General features: G+C 40.2%; 1 protein-coding gene across 3 annotated transcripts in view; it reads right to left on the bottom strand.

Moving 5' to 3' along the window:
* Nucleotides 1-17,861, bottom strand: part of kiaa0825 (KIAA0825 ortholog) — a 119,752-nt gene that overhangs the window by 99,704 nt on the left and 2,187 nt on the right. For all 3 annotated transcript variants that reach the window (XM_026931276.3, XM_026931278.3, XM_026931275.3), the window contains exons 2-4: nucleotides 13,169-13,316; nucleotides 7,271-7,439; nucleotides 6,126-6,771 (exon numbers count right to left, since the gene is read on the bottom strand). In XM_026931276.3, the coding sequence (XP_026787077.3) occupies nucleotides 6,126-6,771; nucleotides 7,271-7,439; nucleotides 13,169-13,308 (955 nt within the window). In that variant the 5' untranslated portion in view covers nucleotides 13,309-13,316. The remainder of the gene's footprint in view (nucleotides 1-6,125; nucleotides 6,772-7,270; nucleotides 7,440-13,168; nucleotides 13,317-17,861) is intronic.

Raw genomic sequence — 17,861 nt, forward strand, 5'->3', positions numbered from 1 at the left:
GATATTCAGTATAATCGCACTCTTGCTCATGCAATATTGCTTAATTGACTGCTCGCCATCTCACAGCAGTGTAAATCCGCCAGGCATAAACAGAGTGACTAAGGGTCTCAAATGAAATGAAAATAAATATCTGACTAAATAATTGGTTTAGAGTCATTCATAATGATCTTTTAATTGGATACTAAGGTAAGATACTATAGGTAGTTTTTTTTTCCGATTTTCAGATTTTTTTTGGATACACTGCATGTCCACTGTGTTCTCTGAAACTTAGTAACTTTGAAGAAAGGTTTAAGCTCCGCCCACTCATGTCATATATCCCTGAAAGCTTGATTTCTGCTACATATATATCAAGTTATCTGTCATTATGATATATATGACAGTTTCTTTAATAATACCTATACTGACATACTTAATGTTTTGGAAACACATTAAATCACATCTGGTTTTAAAAAAAAAATTACCTCAGAACCAAAAAGCTCAAATTTCTAGATGATCTGATTCATGAACTTTTACATGTTCATTCTATACCTATTACAAAGCTTCTTGCAGGGATATTTCTCAAAATGTTTATAATTGGTGTATTTATGTTAGATTTTATTCTCAATAAATAAATGATATTCCACTGAACTGGGTGAATATACAGAAAATAAAGGATTTAATTCTAAAATCATCCAAGGGCTAGATGTTTGGTTTTTATAAAGAATGAAAATGTACACATACTTAATCAGATGAAGCCTCTTTCACATTAATAAATGCAGATTTCTGAAAAAGTTGTATGATTTGTAATACTTGTATGAACACCAGCAATCGAGTGGCAAAGACTGATTGCCATATCTATTTTTTTTTTTCTTTTAAACACATTCACCTGTAGCGTCTTGCCTTAAGGAATTTGCACTATAATTAGTTCTCTGGATTGTTAAAAATTAAAAATTAGAAAAAGTTTTTCATATGTAAGGCCTCATGTTTAGGTCAAGTCAGATCACATTTTTATTTAAAAAAAAATTGTATAACCTGATATATACCATTACAAAATGTTGTGATATAAAATAGCCTATGGTGATCCTCAGTCCTAAGCGAGCCACATGAAGACAGACTGAGGAGAAAACAGGAAGAGTTCAATCCAGGAGAGAAGACTGATCTGAGAAGGAGGGACAAATTTATGTTAGGAGTATAACTACTAGTGTTCATGTTCAAGCCAAACATCACATAACAAAGGAGTGCAGAAAAAAAAAAGAACACTGACAAGTTTATCATCCAGTCGGATCAACGGCAGAATTCTCCACTGACTCTGACTGACAGGACAACAAAGCCTGCTCAGCATGTCGGAGGCAAAGATCCACACAGATGCAGATGTTAACAATGGCACCAGGGGAATCTGGCGGCTTCCATATCAAAGCTGGTTCTGCCTTTTCCTATCCTGCCCCTTTAGCACAGAAACATGGCTCTAGTGGCATGGAAAACAGAGAGAAAGTACACACACTCTCTTTGAATGCTGTGGGTTCAGCTTCTGCCCTTTGGGCAATGCTGTTGTTTTGTTGTTGCTGTTGTTGTTGAGGTCAAGGCCTTATTTTAAGGCCCTGAGCCTTAGGTGGACCTTTTACACCATCTTTAATGGTTGAGGTTGAATTATTTGTCATGTGTACAATTGAGCTAAGGCTAGTGTAGTCCACTCTGAAATATACAGCATCGTGTCATTCGAATAAGCTGGAATTAAGTATTGAACATGATGGGGTGTTCTGTTATAAGAAAAATAATCAAAAGCAGGATGGTGGATATTTATTTCTCTTATACCTATGTCAGAGAGTGTTGATTAATTTTCTATCACAGCATGGCTTTGATAGTATTGCCAGCTGCAAGCACTCTAATATGTTTTAATTTCAATAGTAACAAATGAGACATACGCAGATTAAAAATGTGTGGAAATGTTGATAACGGTTAAGTTTTCTGTAAGGAAACATTTCTTTTGGAAATGTCAGCAATTTGTAACAGACAGAGGTAAAGTCACCCTTTTTGAGTTTTCCAACTAAGAGAACTTTCTCAGCAACAAGACAAAATGCATTTCTTTTGTCTTATTAACTTCAAAAGAAAGATAAGAAGAGAGCCTGGTGAGGGAATGACAGTTTATAGCTGCTATAACGTAAGTGATAACAGGAACTAATTTGTTCCATGGATGTTTCACAATATGAACAGTAACTCTAAATGGGTAAAATGTAGGATGTGTCATTCTTTAATTAATAAGAAATGTTACTGTAAATTGCTGTGGCATAAGAGAAATAAAGCACTTCAGGACAAGCTGTTATTGGCAAATAATCAACTTCAAGGTGGTTATGGTATTATTGCACCACACCATCATTGATTATTTTCCTATAACAGCATGTCTGTCATGTTTTTAAAAAAAAAAAAAAAAAAAAACACCAAACATTATTGAGTCCAGTCTGCAATCTGTCCCTATCATTACTATTTCTCAGAATGAAGAAATCATGCCATCTTGACATAAAGAGTAGTCAGACATATTTCACACAGAGAATGTATGTTGTTAGACTAAAAGTGACATATTTGAAACAACTGAGTGAAATAAAAGCTCTAAAAACTGGTCATCAGTCCAAAATACACTTCTTGGCAAATAAGTTTTGGTCTAAAGTTTGAATAGCTGCATGTACATTCTCATATCAAGTTTACTTTTTCCTCTGTATCCTAATGTGATCGTGAAAATATTTATTCATGAGGCGCTCGGTCCCTGCGTTGCCAGAAGTGCAGTCCACCTGGACCACAGCAGGGGTTGCCAGCTTTCCTGTGGTGTAATATCTGATGCCTCAACCTCGCCATAACATGAAGGAGTGACAGTAAGAGTACCAGTGACAGTTTCCACCTCGATTTTCCAGTAATACAATCTTGAAACATTTTCTTCCCTTCAGGCTTGCACGCAGTGGAGAATGAACTTTTATTCCAGTCCTACTAGAAAGAAAAAAAAAATGGAAATGCATAATATTTTCCTGGTAAAATTCAAAGGAGAAATGCCTGCCGAACTTAACCGGTATAAGCCAGACAAGCTTTTGAGCTCCTCTTCCTGCTATTTTCCATTAGACAAACACTTGATACAAAAAAACTGGCTCTCTGTAGCATGTTGTAATAAACTGAAGGTTTCTCCCTCCTTAAAAAATACACAGAAACCTGAGGGCTGTCCTGTTATTACACACTGTAAGACACATTGTGACTTGAATTTTCCCGCTCCTCATTAAAACAACTCTCACTCGCTTTAGATGATCTAAATAATCAATAGTCAGGACAGCAAACAGTACAGAGTGTAAGAGGGAAAAAAATATCTTGGCACTATAATTGCATGAGTGCATGCACCATCACAGTACGTTCAGCATCTTGTATAAATTTGGAAAGTGAGACTGATACAATTTACTGGAGTGTAAGTTTATTAAATATTAACAAACACTGTACACAGACATGTGAGAGACTGCAGCAGCATAAGCAATCTGCACCATTGTGAGGAGCTGTTAGAGAGAAATGTTTGTAGTGTGCTTTCAGGCTAAGTGCTGACATGATAAGTGGATTGTGATACTAATGGAATTCACAGTATATAAAAGTAACTTGAATTATACATGCTGGGGTAAAAATATGATCTCAGTATAAATACATCCATTCCTGGAAGTACAAAGAGTTTGTTGGAGAACATACCTAAACAAACAGCATCACGGAGACCAAGAAGCTATCAAAAACAGTTCTGAGCTGTAGACAAGTACAAAAAAATCAGGGTTTGGTTATAAAAAAAATTCCAAACTCCAAAATCCATTATTAAAATATGAAAGAAAAAAAAAAAATGGCACAACCGTGACTCTCAACCAAAAATCAGTGACCTGGTAAAGAGGGAATTAGTCAAAGAAGTGAGGCTAAGGATTTTTTTATTTGTAAATAATTTCTCAAACTATGTTGATTTTTTTCTCTCCAACTTCAATATCATGACCTATTTTGTGTAGGTTCATGACATACTATAATCCCAATTCCAGGGTTTAACACAAGAAAAATGTGGAATGTTCAAGGGGGTGAATACTTATGCAAAGCACTTATTAGCACTGTTATTTGATTACCTGTTAAAATACATTTTCTTAAATAGAAAGATATTGAGTTTGATATTAAACAGAAATGCACCTATTTCACATGCAGGATTATGTATACACATCTGCGCACACACACCCACACACACACACATATCCACATTCACTGTTGCCCCTCCTGCCCCCATCCATGTCTCCTGCAAACCCACTGAGGTGTGGTGGTATGGCTTTAAAGTGCCTCATTGTTCCAGATCAGTCGAGCCGTGCATCAGACTCTGCAGTCCAGTCTTCACCCCATTACTTCCAGGAAGAAGGGAAGAAAAAGGGGGTGAGAAGACATAAAGAAAGAGGGATGACCAGCAAAGCAATGGAGAAAAGATGAGCACAAAAGTCTCTGCCGTCCACATCTGATGAAAGAAGGAAGGAACAACATCCGTCTCTCCTTTTCAGATGCAGGGGTTAAAAGAAGCTGCCATCTCAGCGCATGAAAAGCTGTTAAATGCTTCAGTGCTTTGACAGCATGGCATGCCAGGAAGTGCCGCGTTCTCCCCTGGGACCCTTGCCGAGCCGCTGCCTCATTCCTGGCTACGCTCCTGCCCGCAAAATGTGCTGAATGAATAAAAGCTTAATAATAACACCTTTGCACACAAAGACTGCAAAGTTCAAAAGGTTTTAAGAGCCGAACAAACAAAGAGAAAAGATTTATGCATTTTTGGGTCAGGTTTCTCAATAAGATCACCTGTGTTGCTTGATTGGAATCATGGTTAGCATGCTACTTAATGCAGAAGGTGAACTATTAGTGCCTTTATAAGAACCCTGCAAATGGTGTGATCTTCAGTCAGCAAGTAGGTAAATGACTGTGAACAGCACTCATTAAAATTCTCTAATAGTACAATAACAATTGTAGTCATTAAATAGTGCCTGAAGGCAGGTGTCATAATCTAGCGTTTACATTCAGCGTACAGTCACGAATGGCTACAGCCGAGGAAAGTGGCATAGACGTGCGCATGCATTACATGCTCGCTGCGTCCACATTAGTAGCTACTCCGCCTCTGGTGATTTATTTTAAGGATTGTTGGGCTGACTGTAGGACCTGAAGTGCTCGACCATTAAATGGTCCCAGTGATAAAAGTGGTAGAAACGGTAAAAGTGAATGGATTAAAAGAAGGAAAATGTTCTAGGGAGATAATATCTTTAAGATTCCTGAATTTGTCAACTCTGGTAACTGCAAGGCAATGAAATCTCACTTCCCACCTACATAATCCAACCTACTTTGTTGAACTGTGTACAATTTACTTAGCTGGGGTGGGGATAATTTCTCAGCCAGAAAAATGTACGTTGGATAGAAAGGTTCACGTGGCATTTGATAGAAACTAGAGGTGTGCATTGGAACTGGGAACCCTTGGGATGCAACAAAAAAGTCACACAAGCGGGAGTTTCTACTTTCATTCTGTGACGAGCGAGTTGTCAGACATGAAATTCAAATAAAACCACATTCCTTAACCTGCACGTAAGGCAGCCCTTAGTAACTGCCTGGTCTGGGTTGTGGTTTCAGTTAAGCTACTAGTCTGTTTATATTTTGAGAAAATATTTCGGACAGGTACAAACAAAAATAATAGTTCCGCACACTCTCAAGTCTCTCAAGTGATGTAGCTGAGGTTGAGGAATTCACAGAGACCGTGCTGACAGTGCTGGCATTCCTACCACTGTGTTTTTCCAATGTTTCCATAGCCAGAGTGGTAGGGACCATAAAAACTCTTCCAGTTTAGGCCATGCCTACTTCGGGTTTAAGTCTGAATACAGATACAAATATTTGGAGCTAAAAAGATACAGATACAAATGGCATCACGTTACACCCCTAAGATACAAGGGTACAACAATGGTTCTCCAAAGACAGGGCACCTTGAAGATACACGCTTGATATTCAACTCAGATTCGCCAGAAAGTGCAGACCTAAATACAAGAACCAAATCCCTTTTCATGCCAAGTTTCTCACCACACTCTTTAACTCCTAATATAGCCAATATCTCACTTACAGAGAGAAGCAGAAAACACACTGACCTACTGCTGCCTTCTTGCTTGAGCTCCTCATCCCCTTCCCTCCTTGTGTACTGTTGTCCTTCAACACCACCTCCATCTCCTTCTCCATAAGCAAGCCCAGCTCCTGTGCCAGCGTCCACAGGTAGGCCTGGTTCATAAAGCTCAGAATGCAATGTGGCTCAACTATGCCATTCAGGACGTGAATGTCCTCACCCAGCATGGCACAGAAGGCAGGACAGACAGCCTGGAAGACCACAGCCAACCTTTGAAAGCTGGTTTCTCCATCTGGACAGCATGGCTGGTTTTTCCTGAGAAGCCCCAGAACCATTTTGCTCCGGAGTGCCTGGTACTTCTCCAGAACCTCTGTTTCGGTGTACAGGAAGCAGAGCTGCTGCACAAGAAACACTGCCCTTTGAGGGACTCCAGAACCATCCATGGATAACTTGTCCAGCAGGTGGCGCCGCAGCAAGAGCCGGATATCATCCCAGGTTTCTTGGACCTCCAGAGCGATGTCATCATTTACAGAGCAAAATGGAGCCATGGAAGTCTGGCTCTGTTCAGATAAAGAGTCAGAGGTGGGGAAGGCCACCCCACATTGAGAGGAGATGTTCAACAGCAGCTGGAGAACTGCCTCTGTGTAAGCCTCCTCCGTCTTCAGGAAGTGTTGCTATTAAAAGAATTAAGACATTTGGTAGATGAGGTATGGGGGCAATGTGGAAACATGTAACTATAAAAACTAAGATGGAAGTAACTAATCTATAATCAGTGTGGATCAAGTGTCCTTGGGATTTTGAGAACTGACTGACTGACTGATACAAGTGCAGGATTTGCTCGGGATGTAGCGATACACATGTAAAACATGGACTAACAACCCACCAATAAACTCAGACTCACAAGAGCCTCCATTTTTCTCCTCTCACTCATATTCAGTTCCCAAAGTATAATTTAAAATATTAATTTCTGGTTTTATATGAAGGATGTTATTTATGAATTACCATTTAAAATGTAGAATTACCTACGGTTAAATAAAGAAATTTCAGACATTATCCTACTTATGTCTGAAATTACACAGACTAATATTACAATATTACACAGCCTAACTGCTTATATTATGATCTTTATATGGTACAGTAGATCAGTATAACAAAGTGTATATGATACATTACCAGTGCTTTGAGGAAGTCCAGAAGCTCCTGGTGACCAGTAGAGACAGGTTTCAGCAAACCCAGATTACTCTGACTGAACCACTTTAGGCATTCTGTAGGACTGGGGACCTTCTCACCAGCCCAGGCCTCTCCAATCTTAGTCTGCAGTTCACTTAGATTCTGCTCAATACTACACACACACACACACACACACACATTTACAGTTAAATCTCAGGGTTGGCATCTTGTCCCCCAGCTGTTCAACCTACAGCCCTGATCGAGATACATCAGCCCTAATGAACATGGACATCAATATATTTGCAGTGGGATGTGTGTGTGTGTGTGTGTGTGTGTTCAGGAGTCTGATGCAGCCTTGCAATAAAATGGCACGTCTCTTTCATCATCCCAGCACAAGCAGAACTTCACCATAACCACGCATAAGCACTTCTGTCTCCTCTGTATATGATAAATTAGACATGACATTTTCTCCAAATCTGTCTGTCTCTCTCACATCTCTCTCTCACTCACACACACACACACACACACTCCATTACAATGCATCATGTGTCTGTGAGAGAGAACAGCCTCCCAGCACCACCTGACTTGAGGCCTATAAACACTCAGCTGTAAACACTAAGTGATACGAAAGGCCAGATGCCTTGCAATGGCAAGACATTAAATACCATTTCAAAGTGGCACATTTTTATTTCGCAAGAAAACACAGCAAACATAAAGTGTTGTTAATTTTAACGGCGTGCACCCACAGTAAACTCAGGGAACGACGTGCATGTGTTGCATCGCTGGGCCCATTCCCTGCTTTAATTTTGCTCTAAGGTAGAACTGCCAACAGGAACCCAGCAAATGGGCCTCGTTTTGCTGTAAAGAGGAAATATGTATGAGGACGGGACATGACGGTGGGACAGACTGTGCTGGAACAGTGATTCTTCCTGTTCTGGCCTTTAATGATGGCCCAAAGCTCGCTGTAAAATCAGTCCAGCTAACAGCCAACATAAACCGCCTGTTTCACCGACTGAAGATGCTGCCTGCAAATTTGCACACGCAGCCAGCAAACTTTTTTTTTTTTTTTTTTGCACCTGATAATAAGACTGCTTTTTACATTATTTACTGAATGGCATTTATTACTTTATATATATTTTGTGCTTAAATTTAAGCTCTAGATTAACATAATTTTGCCTAATTCAAAATAAAAGCAAACTACTATAGGACATCACTCTTATTTAAACTTTAGTAGACTTAATAACTTAATCAGAGTCATCTATCTAAAACATAAAGCCCGACACATGGACTAAGTCAGTTTACTGTTTCTCATAAAGCAGGATTTGTGCTTGGTTCCACCGGAGGACTTTTACTCTAACAGCCGGGTGGAAATGAGGATCCATCTGTGCCACCATCCAGCCCTACTGCTCCATAAAATCTCCCAGCTCCCATCCGCAAACATCCTCAAACATCACCATGGCTGTCTATCAGAGACACACACATGCCTGGGTAAGCAGGTTCTTGTCTGAGTTGCAGGTGGCCCGGGGCCAGCACACACTCAGTGCCCTGTCTCGTTCTGGGCACCCAGGAGGGTTGGCATCACTCTGAGGGCGAAGCTCTATAGTGACACTACACAGGTACCTGGAGGACTCAATTAGGAGCAGTTGATGGGGTTTGGGAGAGGTTATAACAGAGGAAAGCATCAATGAATACAGATGAGCTTCAAACATGCTGTAATAGAAGTTATGCCCAGATAAGAGGGTGTGAAATTAATGAAGTAGGTTCAATAAAATGCTGATTTTTTTTTTTAAACTTCTCAAAAGCTATGTATATATTTAAAATGCATAAAGTAGAATATTTAAAAATAATGTTCAATGTCCAAGCAGTTATTTGTTACATTAAATCAGACAACTGACAATACCATCATACTCAGAAATTATGATTTTAAGTAGCAACATTTGCATAAAGTTTAAATAGGACATTTAAATTGCTCGTCACCCTTTTAAATAATGAAAAAGAACGATTTAATAATATTTATTAACTGGCGTTGAATGGAAAATTTTAAATAACAAGTACAAAGCATGAAAAAAACACTTTAAGTCTATCCTTACTACAGGACATCACTCCACAAAGCAGAGCTGACTATAAATACAACATATAAAATACGTAAGGAATAACACACAACGGATTGTGTTGTTATACGAAAATAATATGCACTGGGGTGGTGTGATGCAGCCCGATGTGGAACGTCCACGAGACAAATTAGTTTCTCTTATCACTTACATTAATGCAACGATAAACTCCCCCGTCCTGAAGACTTCCCCGTGCTCCGGGAAACTATAAAGCAGTGTGACTGTTACAAAGCACTGCCCCTTGAGACTCTTTCCATAAATGTTAAATAAATGTCTCCTAACAGCAAACTTCACCACATCAATGATTATACGTTTTTCTTTGTTAAACAAGGTTTTTTTTAATCCATTTATTATTAGTCTTACATTATGTGAAGTGTCCACTATAAAAGTCCCTGTGTATGAGCTGTTACTATGGAAACAAAAATGCAATAGAATGAGTGCATTAATAAAAACCTGTGGTTCATGTTACAGCTGCAGCTACTGTCCGAGCCGTGCGATTACTCAATAATAATACACACCTCCTGACCAATCAGATTTGAGAATTTAACTGAAATATTATATGTAGCTAGGATGTCCTGCTGTCCAATTCCTTGGACCAAATGAGGCAACTTCTGTGACTGAAATTTCGGTGAGTCCCATTCAGCGCTATTAAAGGCTATGAAGTATCAAACGTGAACCAAAAACAATAACAAATGCATTAAATGTAATAAATTTATTTTAATTTAATTTAATTTAATTAATTTTATTAATTTAATTAATAATAATAACAGGGAGATTTAAGAGAACAAGCCTTCATAGACTCCCTCACATATCAAAATGTGTGTTAGAATTTACTTAAAGTAGAATTTACTTTATTTCAGTTAATTTAATTATTTAGATTTTTTTTTTACGTTTCCATCTTGTTTGTTTGCTTTATTTTTTTTTTATTTTTTTTTTTTTTAAATCTACTTTAATCTGCACATCATAAAGCTTACTTTGACTGGACTGAAACACCTGAATGGAAAACACTCAGGAATTCTAACAATAACTCCACTTCCTCTCCTTTTCTATTGGACACACTATAGTCGGATTTCCAGTTTGATTAAATGTGTGCAGGACGCCTGAGGTTCCGTGTCACCCCAGTGTGTGACCTCTACTACAGAGGAAAGCTAACAACCTCAAGATCAATCAACCCTATAGGATTAACGCCATCACTTTTTAGACTGAGAGAGCGAGAGAAAGCGGCTCAGAAAACAAGCAAACAAGGAAGTCGGACAATACCTTTACAGACACACGTAATAAAATACTTGATGGAGCCAGATTCAGAAACAGAAGCAAACAAAAGAAGGGGAAGTAGAGGAGAAGTCTAGAGCTAAAGGAAAAAGGATGAGGAGAGGAAAAGTTCTTTTAAGCCCTGTCGTATGCTCTTTTTTCTCTGTCCAAATGTCAATCATGCTCCCTGAGACTGTAATGGTTTTTCGTCTCCAAGCGAAGCAGACATGACTAGCAGGTGAAGAGAAAAGAGAGAGAGGGAGAAAGAGAGAGGGAGAAGCAATGGCAGTCTTTCATTAGGCATGATGGCATGTTTCACAGCTCCCTGCCTTACAGAAACCCAATCCACTGATTAGTCAGCGCTTTGACATTATCTTAAGTTCCTTGTCAAAATTAATTTAGTGTGGGTGGGCCGGGGGCCTGTCGCGCTCCAGGAGGCAGAGCGAAAGAGGAGGTGGGGAGGAGGAAGGAGTGAGGGAAAGGAAGAGATCCCTTTCAAATAAGCCCCAGCTTCAGTGAGCACCTAGCCATGTGGCCAGGAAACAAATAGCCTATCTGAGTGCTATCAAAGAGCCCTTCTTTCTCCGCAGAGTCAAGCAGAAACGTGTAAGCGGATCCCGTCGACTCCAGATCTGGCGTACTTAGTATCGTCCAGCGCCAAGCACCATGGCTTATTTGTCAGGATAAAACACCATGTCCATGAACACACACACACACACACACACACACACACACTCTCACTTATACGAGATTGTGAAAGATGTCACGGTGCTGCAGGTATCTATTGGAAGTGGTTTCCCGAGCGGGTGTAACATGGCGCCCGGCCTCCTTGGCTGACACTTCATTACGGCCCCTCTCATTGCTGGTGGCCTCGCTTGGCGTCCGAGTTGATGAAACCTAATGGATAACAGCGTTTCAATTTGAGATAGCTAGTGCTGTTTGGCGGCCTATCTTAATCTCCTTCAATTATGGCACAAATCTCGAACATCCTGGAGCAGTCCTGCTACGGTGACCCATAAATAGGTTGGAGCTCGGCATGAAAGTGGGGAGCGTGTTCGCTTCTTCTTTTCTCTCTCTGCCCTCTTTCTTTCATGATGTTCCTGCTCTGTTTATTGAATTAGGTAGGCGCACGGCCCACCATGGTGGTCCACCCTGGAGAAGCAATGGATTTGTGTCACTTCAACTAGTTCCTCTCTCTGTGTCCCTCTGTCTTCTTTCTTCTCTGTGGTTCTCCATTATCCGGGTTTGGTCTTCGTTCTCACCCCAAGAAGACAAAATAACCCTTTAATGCTTAGAGAGGCTGAGAAACTGCCCAGTCTTGGGTAACAGTCCTTGAATTACACAGCCAAGGGTTTTCTTTTCAAGACACAGAATCTTTGATTATTACTTGTCCATTTGGAGCAGAGGGTGCGGACCAGACAGAGAGAGATGAGACGTTGGTGGTAATCGGAAAAAGTAGTAAGTAGGGGGCTTTGTTCGGGTACAACGCTCTGTGACATAGGGTCAATATCCTCTAAGTGGCATAAAGGACAAAAAGAGGCTCTGACAGATTTTTCCAGATTGGACAGGCCTGCTGTCATGACTTGGTAGTAGGAGATGCAGAGGAAGTGCAAGAGTGCAGAGGAAGTGGAAACAAAAAAATTATGTGTGTGCCCTGTCTGGTCAAAAGAGCTATGTCCTCCAAAAGTTATCTCAGAACATGAGATTCATCTGGTGCATAATGCATGAAAAGCCAGAGAATAAAAACATTCTTTATTTAGGGAGCTCTCTTCAATATGTCCTTCACTCAAAACAAAGCATCCATGTCTAATAGAGAGACCTCTTTATCAGAGCACGGAAAAAAGAGAGAGAGAGAGGCATGGATCCAGGAGTACATTCAAAGCATGTGTTTGAGTTTATTGATTTCAGGTGAAGTGGCGTGCTTTTCATCAAGTCTCAATTAATCATCTAGTCTCAATGTTAATAGTATTTTAGGCATTCTAGGATGAGAACAGATGTAGATGCAACAGGTTACATCAAATGCAGACTGGAGTCTAAAGCAAGAAGAGGTTCTTTCAAACACAGAGAGCCCATTGAAGATACACAGCAGAGATTTGTGGTGCTGTGTGTGTGTGTGTGTGTGTGTGTGTGTGTGTATGAGCCCTTGGGCGGTGCACTGAGCAAACAGATGTAAAATAGTTCGAAATCAAATGAAAACAAAAGCATAGATTTGGTGCAGTTTGTGCAAACTCTGAGCGAAGACGCTGAAGTTCAAATCAATATTCAGTTTGAGATCTGTGTTGAGAGGCTCTGTGTGAAAAGGTTTTATTTTTTCCTGAAGAGTTGCTCAAGGACAGGAACTTTGTGTGCCAGCATGTATGTGCGCATGTGTATGGATTGAACAAGACAACTTGAACCTGTGTACCGTGTCATGCATGGACCTCGAGGTGAAAGAAGGAGAGCCAGACCCTCAGGCCACTGAACTAAAAGAGAAAGTTCAAGTTTTCTTTTAAGCAAACACAAAGATTGAAGCGGACACGTGACTGCCCGGGCCACTGACCTGCAGGCGTTGAGTTTCAGCTTCTCCTCTGTTTCACGGATCAGGACCTGGAGGTCCGCCTCACCCAGTACACTCAGCATGCTCGGCACCGGCAGCTCCACGAAAGCATGGTCATGTGGAGAGTCACCCTGCCGCTCCATTCCTCTGCCTGCGGAAAGAAGGGAAGAAAAATATTTCATCTCAAACACATAAAAGCATCCCTTTTCAAAGAAAGACTCTTCACAAAGCGTACACATGCCCTAGGGGGAAGGTCCAGTGTAGGATAAAGAGAAATATTCTTCTTGAAAGTTTGGCTGTAGAAGGGATGTCTTTGTACTCAGGACAGGCATTTTAACCATTTTCATGCTATTTGAATGTCCATGGTTTTTACGGAAGGCATATCACAAACATACAGTATATTAATGCATGTACTCTGCTACTCCTGTGGACACCCCACATAGATTTTGGGAGTTTAAAAAAACGTGTAATTGTTGATATGGAGAAGTATATGGAAGGACTCTCCAGTGTCAGTGCTTTGTACCAGTCAGAGTGAAGGCTATAACTTTGGAATGGATATTTGGTTTCTGGGTAGGTAAAGGTAGGATGGAAGGCTATTTGGTTTCTGGGTAGGTAAAAAGCTGCATTTTTTTTCCTTGGAGAGAGAGGAAAAGACTGTCTATAGCTGCTATAACATAAGTGGTAACAGGAACTAACATGTTTTGTGGACGTTCCCTTGAACAGATAAAAGGATGATGTTTCTTCTGTTAATAAATCAATAAATTGTTTGCATTGGCAAACCACTGAGGTGTAAGAGAAATAAAATACTTCAGGACATTAACTTCAGGGTGGTAACAGTAACTCTGCTTTGCTTTGGGCCGTATCACACTATCCTCATTATTGATTATTTTCTTATAACCACATGCCCCGTCCTGTGTTATTCCTTACTTTGCTGAACAGTGTATACTGTATGTGATCTTATTATTGCTGAATTGCTGATAACTGTTATATGAATTATACAAGCACAATAAATTGTCAGTAAATTATTATTACTCTATTATTATAGTTGTAATAAGTATGTAACAGATTTTAAAATATCATATAAGTAAAACAGTTGCTCAAGACAGGCAGGCCTTGGTTTATGATCATTTCTTTCACATTTACATTAGCCTGCATCTCACTGCTTTGCCCAAGTTTCCAGCAGTTAGACTTAATCAGAGTATTGACAGTACCGCTATATTTACATGTACATCCACAGACTTGCAGCAGCAATTCTTGTTTATAAGCCAGGCGCATTTACGTATGAAAGTAGTTGGCTAATGTGGAATATAGGAGCATTCTTATATCTATGTTCATAACTGTTTTAAACCTGTATCCAGAATTCTTTGTTACAAAAATTCCCAAAAAAAAAAAATATGTGTTTAGTCCTTACAGTCTGTGTATGTTATGTGGATGTTTAAATAACCATGCACATCCTAATTCTGGATTCAGATTTTCTTTTTATTTCAATCACGTCAGAAAAATAACATTCTGTATTTGTGCTAAATGTTTCTGAATCCTTAAATAAGTCGATGTTAAGGAATGTCAAAAAGAAGTGATTCTCTTTTTGATGATGTTTTTACAGTCAGGGGAGAAAATGTGCACATATACCTGTGAATGGCTGCACTCCCTGTGTGCACTCACGTCTCTCTCTACTTCAGTAGATCCTACATCTACAGCAACATTGATGCCATTGACTTAGCTTATAGACGGGCATTGAGAAGAAAACCTATTCACTGTAATCATGGCTGCTTATGTACAGTACTCAAAACGCTGATTGAACATGTCCTCTGATCTGCACAATGGCTTGTGAGATGCGATGATCTGATTCTCATCCTACAAGACACAGCCGCCGTAAATCAGCCTCATCTGGACTGAGCTGCTGGTTATCAACTGTTATATGATGACTCGAGCCACAGTTCTCAATCTCTCTCAGCCAGGAAGGAGTGCGCTTCAATTTCCAGCTGGGCTCGACAGTAATAAGTGCACATATAAGACAGCAGAGAATCGACTGACTGCATGCTGCTTGTGGTTACTTTAAATAAACAATCTATCAGCTCTCCACGCACAACACGATCCTCAATACGAAGCAAAGCAAAGCACAAACCAAGCATTTGGAGGCTAGAGGAGGGAGAGAGTGGGGGGGGGGGGGGGGGGGGGGGGGAAGAGATAGTATCAAGGGCATCATCACAAGCCAAGTGAGTATAATAGAGAGTGTCAGTGTCAATTTGGCTTTGCTGCCACTGCATTCCCCTTCATCTGGGCTGATTTTAATAATCCCTGTCAAACTCCAAACAGCCCGCGCTACATCCCTGACACTTCACTCTTTTCTCTACACACAGACAGAAATCTCAACATTAATTTAGCTCGCACAAAGAGAGAGGCTGCCCAGCTGGACAAATATTATTTCCCTCACTTGACAGATTCGGCAGTTAAGCTTGTGCTTTATTATTTTCCAAACTCCATCCCAGCCTCGAGCTTGCCTTCCCGCGTCTGCTGGGAAGACAGAGCAGCTTCAAGATCTCGGAAGGGTTTCATGGCCCAGCATTAGGAACTACAGTGTAATTACACTGGGACTGAGCGCGTGCCTGCATGTTACAACGGGATGCGCACCATCGCCGCTGTGTGATCCACATGAGAGTTGTGGGAAAAGTGTCAGGTTCAGCCTGTCACCACACAGGGCCTAATTAGGCAGATGCTCCCTCCATCTTCGTTGTCTTGTTAGCTATTTCCAACTCAGACGTTGTGAAGTCCCAGAGTCGCTCGGAGAGCTGCCACAGGAGAGAGAGAACCTGAGCTGGGGCTCTGTGTGTGTGGATGTGAGAGGAGAGACATGGGGCAGATGGATTCTCTCAGCGCTTAACGAGAAACTAGCATCCCTCTACCCAAGCTCACAAACTGGAGAAGGTGTGAAATATTTAGCAACTGAGTGCACTGGCATTTTAAAAGCCCTGATGACATTTGGTTTGGTTTGGTTAAAACTGACCAGGTGAAAAGACAATGTCTTGCCTTAAAAAAAAAAAAAAAAAAAAAAAGACTTATTATTCTTATTCATATTCATCTTATTATTATACTCATTCTTCTTCTTATTATTATTATTATTATTATAATTATTATTATTATTATAAGCATTCCACAATATTTAAAAAAAAAAGCTGCACAACTGTCTGAAAATTAGAGATATCTCGATCCCATTTCTAATAATCATACTGATATCTGCCTGTACGTGATCCTGGTCTGGTATCCTCATAGGAATCATTCTCTCTCTGCAAGATATGTTATGCAAATTCTCAGAGGCATGACCAGTGTTCACATGCAAAATACGTTATGTCAGTTAAAATGCCTCATGCATAAAATATGTAAGTAAACTGAATCAGAAAATATGTCAAATCCAATCCGATTTCAATCCAGCATTCAAGTGCAATATCATTCCTGATACCAAACTTCAGTTTCGAGAACAAGAGATCTCTATTCACAATGCCTGACATTGCATGTCAGGGATGAACCTGTAACTGCTTTATCCTGGGTTATAAGGGCATTATATATCGGGAACACTGGGATTCAGGATGGAGTTCCTCCAAATTCAGCAAGTGAAGTCAAATCAACATGGCTGCTAACAGCGTGAACAGTAAACAATGCAACACTTCTTAACTTTAAATGAGTTATACTGTATACAGTCAGGTCCATAAGTATTTGGACAGTGACCGAATTTTTGACATGGATTTGACAATGGATTTGAAAGGAAGCAAAGATATGACTTTCAGCTTTAAATCAAGGGGTTTAACAAAAATACTGCATTAACTGTTTAGGAATTACAGCCATTTTTGGCTGTCCCTCATAATCATAAACATTAGGATTATTTTTAATATATGGATGCAAATCATTCATAGTCAATGACTGCCTGAAGTCTGGAACCAATGGACATCACCATATGCTGAGTTTCCTCCCTTGAGATGCTTCACTGCAGCTGCCTTAAGTTGCTGCTTGTTTGTGGGTCTTTCTGCCTTCAGTTTTGTCTTCAGTAAGTAAAAAACATGCTCAGTTGGGTTGAGGTCACCATACATTTAACATACATACATTTAATTTCTTTGCCTTAAGAAGCCATTGGGTTGCTTTTGCAGTATGTTTTGGGTCATTATCCATCTGTACTGTGAAGTGCTGTCCTATCAGTTCTGCAGCTGTCAGTCACATCACCAATAAACACAGTGACCCAGTTCCATTGGCAGCCATACATGCCCATGCCATAACACTTCCTCCACATGTTTGACAGATGATGTGGTATGCTTTGGAACATGAGCCCTTCCTTTCCTTCTCCATACTTTTCTCTTCCCATCATTCTGGTAAAAGTTAATCTTGCATCAGAACTGGTCAGGGTTTTTTAGCAAGTCTAATCCGGCCTTTCTGTTCTTGAGTGTTACCAGTGGTTTGCATCTTGAGGTAAACTATTTACATTCATGAAGAAGTCTCTTCATTGTAGACTTTGACAACGATATGCATACCTCCTCCAGAGTGTTCTTGACATGGCTAGATGTTGGAAAGGGGTTTTTCTTCACCAAGGGAAGAATTCTGCGATCATCCACTTTAGCTGTCTTCCGTGGTCTTCCAGGCATTTTGGTGTTGCTCAGCTTGCCGGTGCATTCCTTCTTTTTAAGAATGTACCAAATTGTTGATTTGGCCA

Source organism: Pangasianodon hypophthalmus, chromosome 24, assembly GCF_027358585.1.
Source record: "Pangasianodon hypophthalmus isolate fPanHyp1 chromosome 24, fPanHyp1.pri, whole genome shotgun sequence".
NCBI lineage: Eukaryota > Metazoa > Chordata > Actinopteri > Siluriformes > Pangasiidae > Pangasianodon > Pangasianodon hypophthalmus.